Here is a 13,024-nt window from a genome sequence, read left to right as displayed (position 1 = left end):
AAACAAAAAATTCAGCTGGGCCGATTTTCTTTCCCTTTCTATCCTTTTTAAAAATTTATTTCATAACATAAAGATTAAAACTATTTTAAAAAAATGATATGCTGCGGAAAAGATTCGTGGGAATCGAAATTTTTTGGGGAATTTTTTTCAAAATGAATCTGGTCTTTATTAAATGATGAAATTAAAAAAAGGGTTTCTGTTTTTTACGAAAAGCAGGTTTTATTTGGTGCATTAAAGGTATACACATCCAAAGGGAAAAACCCAAACATTGGGTGACAAACTGATGCATCTGGAAATACTTGCCCCGATTCCCCCCATCAGGACTGGATTTGATTTTTTTGCCTTCAAGCAGGTCCTTCCAGCCAAAAAAACGAGGGGATGAAAATGGGGGGGGGCCGCCCGAATCCCGTGCACCCCCTTTCCGGAAAAAAGCAAGATGACGGGGGGGGGACCCCTGGAAACCGTTTTAAAAAAATTTTTTGCGTTTTAGGGTCGATAGTGGGGAAAGTAAAAACGGCCATAAAAATTTTGGGGAAGATTCCCTTTTTAAAGATAAAAATTTTAGCGGGGGGGGGCAAACATAATGCCCCCCCTCCCGCATTTTTTTATTTATTATAATTTTTATATTTTTAATATATATAATTTAATATATATAAAATATTTAAAATATTTTTTTTTTTTTTTTTTTTTATTTTTTTTTTTTTTTTTTTCTTTTTTTTTTTTTTTTTTTTAAAAACTTTAAATTCCCTTTTGCTTCAATCACAAACAACTGAAACCCCCTCGGGGGGTTTTTTTTTCCCCTCTCCCCGTGCGGCCTCTGGGGGGGCCCCCTCCCATTTTCTCCTCCCCCGGGGAAACCCCCGCCGCAGCCTACCATCGCCGCTCCACTGTCAACCCCTTTTTGCCGCGGGAAACTTTTTGGGGGTTTGGGGGCCCTTTTCGGTGTCAAGGGGTTCTTTTCGGGAAGCTTGAAAAGGGGTCGTCGATTTCCCCTGGAGTGGGGGATGAAGGAGGGTTTTTACCGGGTGTTAAGAGGGAAGGGTTTATATTTCAAGTCTAAAAAACAATGGGCAAAAAAATTTCTAAATCGTGCTTCTCACGAAAAACAAACGAATTTTTCGCACTACACGGAGGGGTGTCTAATCCCCCAAAACCTTTTTCCTCCAAGGGGGCCGTCGCCCCGGGAAACCGGATTCGGCCGGCTGCATCGCCCCGTTGCTTTTGGGGAGATCGAGGGAACCCCCGCCCGGGGCCCTCACTCCTTCCCCTGTCCCCTTCAGGGGGCCCTTTGAGAATTCCCCACAACCTTTAAGTCCCCCGTATCGAGTACGACCAGGCCATCCCCCCTCGCCAAGGGAAAGACCCCAAGGGGCTTTGCAAGGGGTCCCAATATTAAAAAAAACCCAATTTACAAACGAATAAAATCGTACTAAGTACCTTTAACAAAACAAGGCTTCCTTAGAATACTTCACGAATCTTGAGATATTTAAGACAATTTACATCACGTTATTTCCAGTAATATGTCGAAACGAAGATTTAACACTTGTAATATTTTCACCGCACGCCTGAGCAATACGTTACGAGTACAGTTGACTTACAGTGTGGCAAGCCTATATCATCACAAAATACGAACTGTTTAGCACACGGATTCGCACGACTCCCTGGCGATGCATCCGCGGATTCAATACAAGCGTTTTCATAGAACTTTCGCTCAAGATATCTGTGTCAAATGAACTACACAAATTAATTTATTCAGTGGAGCAATCCCTTTGCTATAAATAAAATAAAATTCTTCATAAACATACCTTGGAGTATGAAATGATACGAGCAATAATTTATTATTCTTTTACACACAATCCATATGTGTATATAAATATATACATATATATATACATGGATGGATGTGTGTGTGTGTGTGTGTCCATATATATATATATATATATATATATATATATATATATATATATATATATATATATATATATATATATATATATATACACACACACACATGGATGTGTATGTGTAAAAGAATCATAAAGTATTGCTCGTATCATTTCATAGTCTAAGGTATGTTTATGAAGAATAAACATACCTTAGAGTATGAATGAATACACACACACATATATGTGTGTATGTAATATAATATATATATATATATATATATATATATATATATATATATATATATATATATGCATAAATATATATATATATATATATATATATATATACATATATGCATAAATATATATATATATATATATATATATATATATATTATATTTGTGTATATGTGTGTGAATTTATTAGAAATATACATGATGTAGATAGATAGACAGGTAAGTTGACAAATACATATACATATGTCAATAAAAATAGATGCATAGAAACCTGATAAGAAAGGTATACATATATATACTTTTCTGTATATATAAACATATTTTCATATACACGTGTGTGTTTGTGTATGGATTTAAAAATACGCATACAAACACGTATAAAGCAACTTCTTGTAACGAACAGTCACAGAAGAAAACACAAACACATTTGTGCATTCAGGAAGCCTGTACATAAGGACTGAATTACTATACTAATTTAACGCCAATAGGCTTTACCTGCATCATAGGATACGGTCGCTTTCCCTCTCAACCAGGATAGGTCCTTCACCCGCCCTGCCTCCGTCCACTCGGTATAAATATCGCGCTCTGCCAGGAACCGCCATCACACTCGTCCTCTTCCTGCTCCAGAACACAAGCAGGTAAGGAACAAACAGCTTCCCTTTTCTGGTACTTTCTGGAAAGGTTCTCATGGCATCCATTTCTAAACGATTTTCTTTTTCTGCGTGGCCTCACTGTCAATTTTTCTGCTTACAGACTCCGCTACCATCATGAATTCTCGCGTGTTTGTCGCTCTCCTCCTGTGCGGCCTCTGGGCCTCCTCCGAGTCTTTCGTCCTCTTGGGAACCACCGCCGCAGCCGGGACCATCGCCGCTACCACTATCACTGCTTCTGCAGCAGCAGCTTTGGGCGTGGGCGCCCTTGCGGTGCTCAAGGGAGTACTCGTCGGGAAGCATCTGAAACGCCGTTACAGGAGGGATGTCGATTCCATGGAGGAGGACGTTGCAACAGAAGTAAGTTATCGCTTATATAAACTATTCACAAAATATACTTGTGTACCTAGGTATATGTGAAATAAAAGGCATAAAGGTTTTTACTAATGACATTCTTTTTGCTGCAACAGATTGCTGTGGCACAGAAGATGGATTCAGCTGGTTGCGTGGCTAAGCTCTTGTGTGAAATCGAGTCCATGTCCGCTGAACAGCTCACGCCAGCCATGTCCACCTTCAAGTCCGCCTTCGAGGACAACCAAAACCTCAAGGGCTCCCGAGGCGTCTACGATCTGGCCATCACCTTCGGATCCAAGTTCGCCAAGCAAGACGCCAAGGCCTGCAGCGCCCTCTTCGACAAGTGCGTCCTCTCCAGAGATGATCTCTCCTTCATGCTGGATTCCACCTTTTCATGCTAGTCGTGAGCATCATCTTAGACTAAGCACCTCACAATAACATCACGCGCACACGCAGGCAGACTGAGTGGATCGGAGTCATCACTGTGACCGAAGGTAGCTTTCAGACCGTCACTGACTGGACCTGAGAGTCACAGTGAATATCTGCTGTGTTCATAATGCTATTCATCTTTGCTTGCCATCAAATTAAATAAATCATATTTCTCAGAGAAATTATATCTATTTTCCAATCCTTCGCTAAATACGCCTATAAGTGATGTAATATATAGCTATATCTATCTACTTACCTATCTATCTATATACATGTTTATATATATATATATATATATATATATATATATATATATATATATGTATGTGTGTGTGCACATATAGAACATCTATATCAACTCAATCTGAATTTGTTACACAGCTCATTTCCCAGGGGATGGGCTGTTTTGGCCATGGCATCACGGTGGCCACTTTTTGTGTTGAGAGGTACCCTTGCAGGACCTTGAATTGGCTTTACAACCTTTGCCTGACCGACTGGATGCTTCTTGTCTTCTACTGAACCCTAGCATTATTTAGTTGCTTTTTTTCTCTCCCAGATTACATCACGGAGAAACCTATTTCATAAATTCGCAAACCCCCATTTTCCTTTTCTCGTGGTGACAATAGCAGGCGATTAGCTAGGTTGCTGAACCGGCTAACCTCAGCAGACCACAGGGCCAAAGGAGGGACACAACTGCAATCTATGAATGGATGCAATAGCAAAGTAAAACGTGCACAGCCTTTGGGAAATCTTTAGAGTTTACAGAGACTCGCAGTAACCGGAAATACATATATGCAATGTAGAAAAGTAGAGACATTTAGGTAGTTAGATATGCATTGATACATATGCATATACATACATACACACGCACTCTGTATATATATAAATATATATACAGAGAGAGACAGTTTTTGCATATGCCATGCTAGAAACATTCGAGGGAAGGAGACACTAGATTCTGTGATCGTTATCAACATTATTTTTATTATCATTATTGCTATTTGGTCATTATCCATATTATTACTATAAACATTATTAATATTATCATCTTTATTGATATCATCAACATAAATATTATTAGCATTATTTTATTATAAACACTACAACATCATTAATACTTTCAACATCATTCGCATCCTCATTATAACTCTCATTATTATTATTATTATTATTATTATTATTATCATCATCATCATTATCATCATTATTATTTCTATTTATATTGTCATTATAGTTATGATTATTATCATTGTTATTATCATTATCATAATTACTATCATTTTAATTGTAGTTGTTATTCTTATCATTATTTTCATCATTATAACTATTGCTATCATTATCATAATGCATTTTCGCCACTGCGTCAATCTGATAATATATATATGTATATATATATATATATATATTAATATATATATTTTATATATATTTTGGTGTGTGGTGTGTGTGTGTGTGTATGTGTGTGTGTGTGTGTGTTGTGTGTGTGTAAATAAATAAATATACTGTAAATACACACCACACACACACACAAAACACACACACACAACACACACACACATATATATATATATAATATATAATATATATATATATATATATAATACAAATACTGTATATATATCTGTATGTATAGATACGCATTTATATACATAAATATATCTGAGTATTCATGCACAGTTATATGACCATCGTTACTCATGCCACATAAGATGCGTGTTATTACTCTAAAAACTCGCCTGTGTCCCAGAACCTATTGGACATATTGAATACAAAAAGTTCAGCTGTGCCGATTTTCTTTCCCTGCTATCCTTTAAAATTCATTGCATAACATAACAGATCTAAAACTATATAAGCACTGATATGCTGCGGAAGTGATATCGTGGGAATCGAAAGTTTTGGGACATATTTTCAAAATGAATCTGGTCTTCATTAAATGATGAATTAAAAGGCTTTCTGTTCTACGAAATGCAGCGTCTTATTTGGTGCATAATAAGGTACTCACACATCCAGGAATACAATCATTGGGTGACTGCTGATGCATCTGGAAAAACTTGCTCGATTCCCCCCATCAATGGGATCGAGGTCCTTTGCCTTCAAGCAGGGCCTTCCCAGCGCCATAAATACGAGGGGATGAACTGGGGTCGCCGCCTGAATCCTGTGCACCCTTGCCGGAAACGCAAGCATGTACGGGGGCGGGACCCCTGGAACACGTTTTAGAAATATCTTTGCGTTTTAGTGTCGATAGTGATATGTAAATAGCGACCATAAATTTGTAAGATTCTCTTAATGATAACATTTTAGCGACAGAACATAATGCATCCCGCATTTATCTATTTATTTATATATATATATATATATATATATATATATATATATATATATATATATATATATATATATTTTTTTTTTTTTTTTTTTTTTTTTTTTTTTTTTTTTTTTTTCTTTTTTTCTTTTTTTTTTTTTTAACAACTGAATTCCTTCTGCTTCAATCACAAACAACCATGAACTCTCGCGTTTTTGTCACTCTCCTGTGCGGCCTCTGGGCCTCCTCCGAGTCTCTCCTCCTCTTGGGAACCACCGCCGCAGCCGCTACCATCGCCGCTACCACTGTCACCGCTTCTGCAGCGGCAGCTTTGGGCGTGGGCGCCCTTGCGGTGCTCAAGGGAGTTCTTATCGGGAAGCATCTGAAGAAGGATCGTCGATTCCATGGAGATGGAGGATGAAGTTGAGGTTTGTACTGTCGGTGTTAAGAGGAAGGTTCATATTGCAAGTCTAACATCAGATGGGCAAAATATATTTCTAAATCGTGCTTCTCACGAACACAAACGATATTTACGCACTACACGGAGTGTGTCTAATCCCACATACCTTATTCCTCCAAAGGTGGCCGTCGCCCAGAACCTGGATTCGGCCGGCTGCATCGCCAAGTTGCTCTGCGAGATCGAGGCAACGCCCGCCGGCCGCCTCACTCCTTCCATGTCCACCTTCAAGACGGCCTTCGAGAATCCCGACAACCAGAAGTCCTCCCGTATCGAGTACGACCAGGCCATCGCCCTCGCCAAGAACGACCCCAAGGCTTGCAGCGTCCAATTCAGCAAGTGCGTCCTTTCCAGGGAGAATCTCTTCGTCATGCTCGACACCGTCTTCTCATGCTAGATAAAACATCATTATTTACCCATCACTCATTTATACTCAGGAGGAATTTACAAAACATTCTTCTTATTGCCATTCCCTCCTATAAATTCTATTATACATCCAAAACCATTAGGAAAAACAAATGCGATTCACTTCAGTCAACAGAGATTACCTTCTGTGCTCGTAATAAAGGCTAAAATTGAATCTTTTCGCGACTTATTCTCTTTTACTGTGATTCTCTATATCTATACCCATAAAAACATGGACATGTGCATATATGTATATATATGTATATATGTATCATATATATATATATATATATATATATATATATATATATATATATATATAAGTAGTTGTAATATGGACAGAACGGCGCACATTCACACACGTACATGAATGTGAAAGTAGGTCAGTGACCGTGACGTAATCAGTGACCTTGACGAAACCACAAACCGCAAACCGCAACCAATGTCCACAACAACATAATCAATACCCGGAAATCATTAACCTACTTTCACATATGTATTTTATGTTCGTACATGATGCCTCATAAGAGAAATAATGAGAAATAATGAAACAAATGATATACTACAGACGAGTATCCCCTCCAATGCAGGTGACCGGTGACATAGATTAATGATCACAGCGTAACCACACAACCTTATCGAGAGTGAAAGCAGGATAATGTAGGTGGACAGAACGGCGCACATTCACACACGTACATGAATGTGAAAGTAGGTCAGTGACCGTGACGTAATCAGTGACCTTGACGAAACCACAAACCGCAAACCGCAACCAACGTCCACAACAACATAATCAATACCCGGAAATCATTAACCTACTTTCACATATGCATTTTATGTTCGTACATGATGCATCATAAGAGAAATAATGAAACAAATGATGAGCTACAGACGAGTATCCCCTCCAATGCAGGTGACAGGTGACATAGATTAATGATTACTGCGTAACCACACAACCTTATCGAGAGTGAAAGCAGGTTAATGATCACGAGGCAACCACTAGAACCATAGCTAGCGATGGCTAACGCGCACACCTACGGTTGAAAATGATGCAGCATGGACAGAAAGGATGACCACTGAAAGTGATAATAATCAATATCCGTATCGAAATCATTACTTCATAACAGTGATGTACAGACGAGGATCTCCTCCCAATGCAGCGTTGACATAGATCAATGATCACCGAGTAATCACACAACCTTATCGCAGAGTGAAAGCAGGTTAATGATCACGAGTTAAAACTAAACCATAGCTAACGATGGTAACATACTACCTTACAGTCCAAAATAAGTACATCATAACAGAAAGATGACCAATACCTGTAACCGAAATCATTACCAGTTAGGCAGATGCTACAGATGACTCACCGCGGCTCCTCCCACCCACACCGCCAAATTCACCTATGTTTAAACTTGTAACCGAGATCGAGAATTAATTCTAGTTACAGACGAGGGAAACCGTCCTCCTAATGACTTAATTGGAAAAACAAGAATAATAGGTCCCCACGAGGTCTGCTAATGACGAAATTTCTGCTCCGCTCTCCAAACTGTACAGAGATAAGAATACAATACGTGTAAAGGATTATAAAAATCGTTATACAATATATGCTTTTTATTTTTGATGTATAAAAACACTATACAATGCGCTCGCACACACCACACACACACAACACACACACACACAACACACACACAAAACACAACACACACACACACACACAAACACACACACAACACACACACAAACACACAACACACACACACACAAACACCACACACACACACACACACCACAAACACAAACCACCACCACCACCACCAACCTCTTCCATACCCTCCCACCACCACCGCCGCAATAATCACCAATGTTTAAACTTGTACCAGGACGAGAATTTGACCTGTTACAGATGAATGATCATCCCTCCTAATTAATCCTAATCCATACAATGTCCCTCTTAATGATGCTAATACACACACCTAAAGGGTTCCTCTCACCCTCCCCCTTCCTCTCCAAACCACCCTCCTCATTCTAACCGCCCCTGCCCCACCATTCCTCCAACCCAAAGCATTAATAGTCAGAAAAAGAGCAAACAAAACAAATCACAAGTCTTACTTAAGGAGATAATACGTCGGCACCGAAGTGGAGTGATCGCCCTCCTAATGAATGATGCAATCATTAATCAACCGAGGGCCAGGTGTCACTGATGACCCACCTCCCTCACCACCCCTCCTCCCCTCCAACCCGTCCGCCAATATTCATCGTGTTGAACTTGTACCGGATCCGAGAATTTGACCGTTACAGACGAGTGACCACCCCTCCTAATGAATGAAAAACTGTCATAATCAATAAACCCAACAAGGTCTTGAATATGTCTTTAGTAAAAAAACAGACACAAATACAAATCATATCGCCCGAATTTTCATATAATGAGGATATTGATAATATGATCATTTCTTCTTATTCAGAGTTTAATGACGGTGGTGGTGCACTCTCGTCTTGAGGTGTAACCAACCAGAAAAGGAAAATCCATTTTTAACCCTTACTAAGATTGACAATGTGTCGCATTACGTAAATATAAGGACAAAAATATATGCAATGGACACTAATCCATCTTCTCACTCCATAGATAAAAAAAAAAATACTTGCACAGACCTATAATCATATCTTACAAAGTTTATAAATGATATATACCAAAGATGCAACTCTAATAAAGAATATCTCAACAGAAAATTTCATTAACTTCGCTAGGGAAACGATGAAACTTGCGAACTCCTCTCTTCTTTTTAACATGGTATACTAGTCGTTCTTACATCCCAAAGGTATCTTCATAATAAAAATACAATGCAGGGAAAAGGATCATGAAACTCGTGTTGGAGCCAACATGCCGTTAATATGACTTGTAAGAACACAAACACGCGTCCTAACAGGTGATAACACAAATAAGATAAAAAAACAGGCTTATATTTTTTGTGTAAATGTAAATGGATAACTACCACTACGCACGTTTGAAAATGCAGGCTTATACAACAGGTTAATCATACTATAACAGTGCAACCCTAATAAGAATGAACAACAGAAACATTTCTTAAATTCGCGGGACTATTGATAAGCTATCTTACATCCCAAAAGGCATCTTTCTAATTAAAAATACAATTCACTCAAAAAGGATCATGAAAACTCTTGTTGTATTCAATGTCTGTATTATGACTTTCACAAACAAACCATCTAACAGGCGGTAATACAAATAAATGAAAATAACAAGCTTAAAATTTTCTGGTAAATGTTAAATGCGATAACCACTATCATACTTGAAATTCAGGCTTATACAAACAGTTTAAATTACCTAACAGGTTGAAAAGTTCACCGGTTTTATTATATTAGAGGGTGGGGTGGGGAAAACATTAATAGGGTTTCAACGCATCTGCGCGAGACCAAAGACGGGTTTCCCCCTCCTATTTCCGACTTGAAACAGTTTAATCATCTACAAACTAGGACCACACTTGTCCCCACGTGCCGAACCAGTTATGTTTTGCTAATAACCTAAGGGACAATGGGTATATTCCTAAAATGTCCAGCCTCAACTCTCATTTTTGTACAACCACAATGCAAAACTAGTAAATATGTTCGCTTTCCCATATGTATAAACTCTGTGCACGCCAATTACAGTGATTCTCTTCTGTCTGATTATTAAAAAGGACAGGGGTAAACATCGATTAGGGATCTCTGTTTATGTGATATAGAAAAAGGATGAATTAGAACAGAAGGTGGATTAGCTTTTCAGTAATTTACTCCCCCTCCACAAAATTGTTATAGTACCTCCTACAAGTATATACGAAGAAAAGGAACTATGCAAACGGTAACCACAATGTTGGTTACTAAGTTTCAATGCATCTAGCAAATATGATGTTGTCTGCTACAGGACACGGGGGAAAAAAAAAATATTGTAAAAAGACAAATAACTTGGCCGACGGGAAATAATCCAACCAAACTTTACTTCTCGCTTTCCCTGACATGGTCTTTTCTCACCAGTCTACAAACATGCTATAAGAGACGGGTGCTAGATAAGTGCTATCTTTTAAGTCGGACTACGGCGATTGTGCGTTTCATTTATATAGAAATATGTTTTTTTGTCTCTACAAGAACGGGAAAAATATTATAAAAGGACAACAAAATGACCCTGACAAGGGTATATTTCACCCAAATTTACTTCTCGATTTCCCGTCATTGCTTTCTACAAATATGCAGCAAGAGATAGAGTAGATAAGTGTTATCTTGAAGAGACGATCACCCCCGCCCGGACTATCGGTGATTTACTTCACCGGGAAAACGTACATTAGGACACCGCTTATTAAGTAATACATACATATATTTTCTAAATTCTTTTACAAATTGAGAAAATATATTTAAGTCGACACTGGAATAAACTTGCTACTCGAACCTTCCAATTTTCTGAAGAACTTTAATATACAAGATGCCAAATAAAGAAAACCCAATCCTTCACCTATAATTTTTCACTATGCCATAGTTGCTGCAGTGACGAACGTTAAGACCCATGCAAAAATTCTTAATCTTCAAGAAACAAAAAAGAAGGCTTTGTTAATTGTTAACACATTTTTCCCCTTTTAGCCAATGACTCTTTATCAAAACCAAGAACTTTTATGAATATGAAAAAAGAGGTAAAATATATACACTCCCAATGTATAACGCTTTTTAATGTGTAGCATATGGACCAAGACACACACAAATTAGACTAAAAGAAGGAGATTTTTTGCCATGGGTACTTTTACCAGAGGGAAGTTTAAAAATATACATGGCACCCGCGATGTGTGATAGATCTTAGCATGCAGCATGTGATTTTTCCAACTGATGCGTTTTTTTTCTTTTCTTCTTAAAACCGAGTTATCAACAACTGCATATTATATTTCATTAATCAAAACGTTCTTTGCCAAAAAAATAAATAAAATAAATAAATAAATAAAGGTGGCTTCTTGTTGTGTGTATACATTAGATATTCTTGTTTTACATGCCAGTAAAGGGTAATGACGGAGCAACATACAGTCGAGAGGTAGTTATAGAGAAGGGTGACAATCACAGTCCTAAAGGGGAAAAAGCCGCAACCGAAGCAATATTTCTAAATGACAAGTAAAAAAGCATCGTTTAGGCAGAAAAAAATATTCGCATTACATCATTAATAAGGGAGGGAAAAGTCTTTTCATAACTTTAGAGAAAGCAAATGCCATCTTTTTCAAATACACCAGCCGCCGCGGGAGGTTTTACTTCCCGCGCGAGCATCCGTTCGTCCAGTGATGAGTGCGGCGCGTGTGGGAATATTAGAGCCCCTCGTCTAAGCTGCGGTCAACATTACAGGGAGAAAATATTTCTTTTCTGGACGACGAAGAAGACGGTGATTAACGTAGGCAGTTTACGTGCTGAATGATTATAAATGTAACCGCCAAGTAAAAGTTTTTTAACAAGGCCAATTGTGAGGAGGTGGCATTGGCTGGTAGCATCGCCATTTAGTGGAAAATGTACAGCATTCTCAGAGTATGTTACTGTCTCGCTGAAATGTATTGGATGATTGGTATATTTCCTTCTTTAATAACAAGGTTAGATGGTACTTTTATGCAAAAAAATATTATATATTGATACCATGAGAGTAAGCATTATTGTCATTTAAGAATAAAAAAATTACACCTTTTACATAAGGAAATTTGGTAAAAATACTAGCATGTAAGGGCTAGGATGCGGTTGTAGTATTTATAAGCCGCTATCAGAATCTGAATGAATGCTCCTTCCGACAGAGGTGACATGCCGGAGACAGCAAATCGGTGCCTGTTTACCGTCTCGTATTTCGTCTGCGAATGGTGAAAAAATAAATAATTTGAGGAAAAAGCGAGAAGCAAACCTGAATGTTGAATGATGGAATTATAAATTTGACAAAATTATCGTGGGCAAATGTTTTGTACATGATGATGTGTATGTCATACGAGGAATTACCTATTTTATACTACTAATGAAAGGACATATTACTATGTAGTCAAATTATGTTTTCTTCGCAAGGAACCTCCAAAAAAAAAAGTGTTTGTTGCTTGATAGGCTATAAAGCACCACCAATTCTAAGTCCAATCAATGTCATACATATTTAGGGTTTTTTGTAAAGTTAAGTTTAGCTCAATTATGGTTATACAATCACCATTTTACATCCTCGCGGGTAAATAACAGCATCGGCGCTTGTCGAGGGGATGAGGGGAGGAGGAGCAGATTTAGGAGACTGGGTGAGGCCTCGCAACAAGATATGGCATGTTGA

At 38.1% G+C, this 13,024-nt stretch overlaps 1 protein-coding gene and 1 pseudogene across 1 annotated transcript; both read left to right on the top strand.

Moving 5' to 3' along the window:
- Window positions 1–2,667: 2,667 nt before the first annotated feature.
- LOC119593139 lies at window positions 2,668–3,738 on the top strand. Its single transcript, XM_037942106.1, has 3 exons — window positions 2,668–2,761; window positions 2,877–3,133; window positions 3,244–3,738. The coding sequence occupies exons 2-3, from the start codon at window positions 2,891–2,893 to the stop codon at window positions 3,526–3,528; spliced, it is 528 nt and encodes a 175-aa protein (XP_037798034.1). The 5' UTR covers window positions 2,668–2,761; window positions 2,877–2,890; the 3' UTR covers window positions 3,529–3,738.
- A 2,319-nt stretch (window positions 3,739–6,057) lies between these two features.
- On the top strand, window positions 6,058–6,712 carry LOC119593272 (annotated as a pseudogene).
- The last annotated feature ends 6,312 nt before the right edge of the window (window positions 6,713–13,024 follow it).

The sequence above is a fragment of the Penaeus monodon genome, chromosome 3 (assembly GCF_015228065.2).
Source record: "Penaeus monodon isolate SGIC_2016 chromosome 3, NSTDA_Pmon_1, whole genome shotgun sequence".
NCBI lineage: Eukaryota > Metazoa > Arthropoda > Malacostraca > Decapoda > Penaeidae > Penaeus > Penaeus monodon.
The sequence above is the reverse complement of the archived record's forward strand: the minus strand, read 5'-3'. Positions and strand labels throughout refer to the sequence as shown.

Coding starts and splice junctions, on each gene's coding strand:
- LOC119593139 (XM_037942106.1), top strand. CDS start 2,891: ATGAATTCTCGCGTGTTTGTCGCTCTCCTCCTGTGCGGCCTCTGGGCC. Junction 3,134..3,243: donor AGGAGGACGTTGCAACAGAA/GTAAGTTATCGC, acceptor TTGCTGCAACAG/ATTGCTGTGGCACAGAAGAT.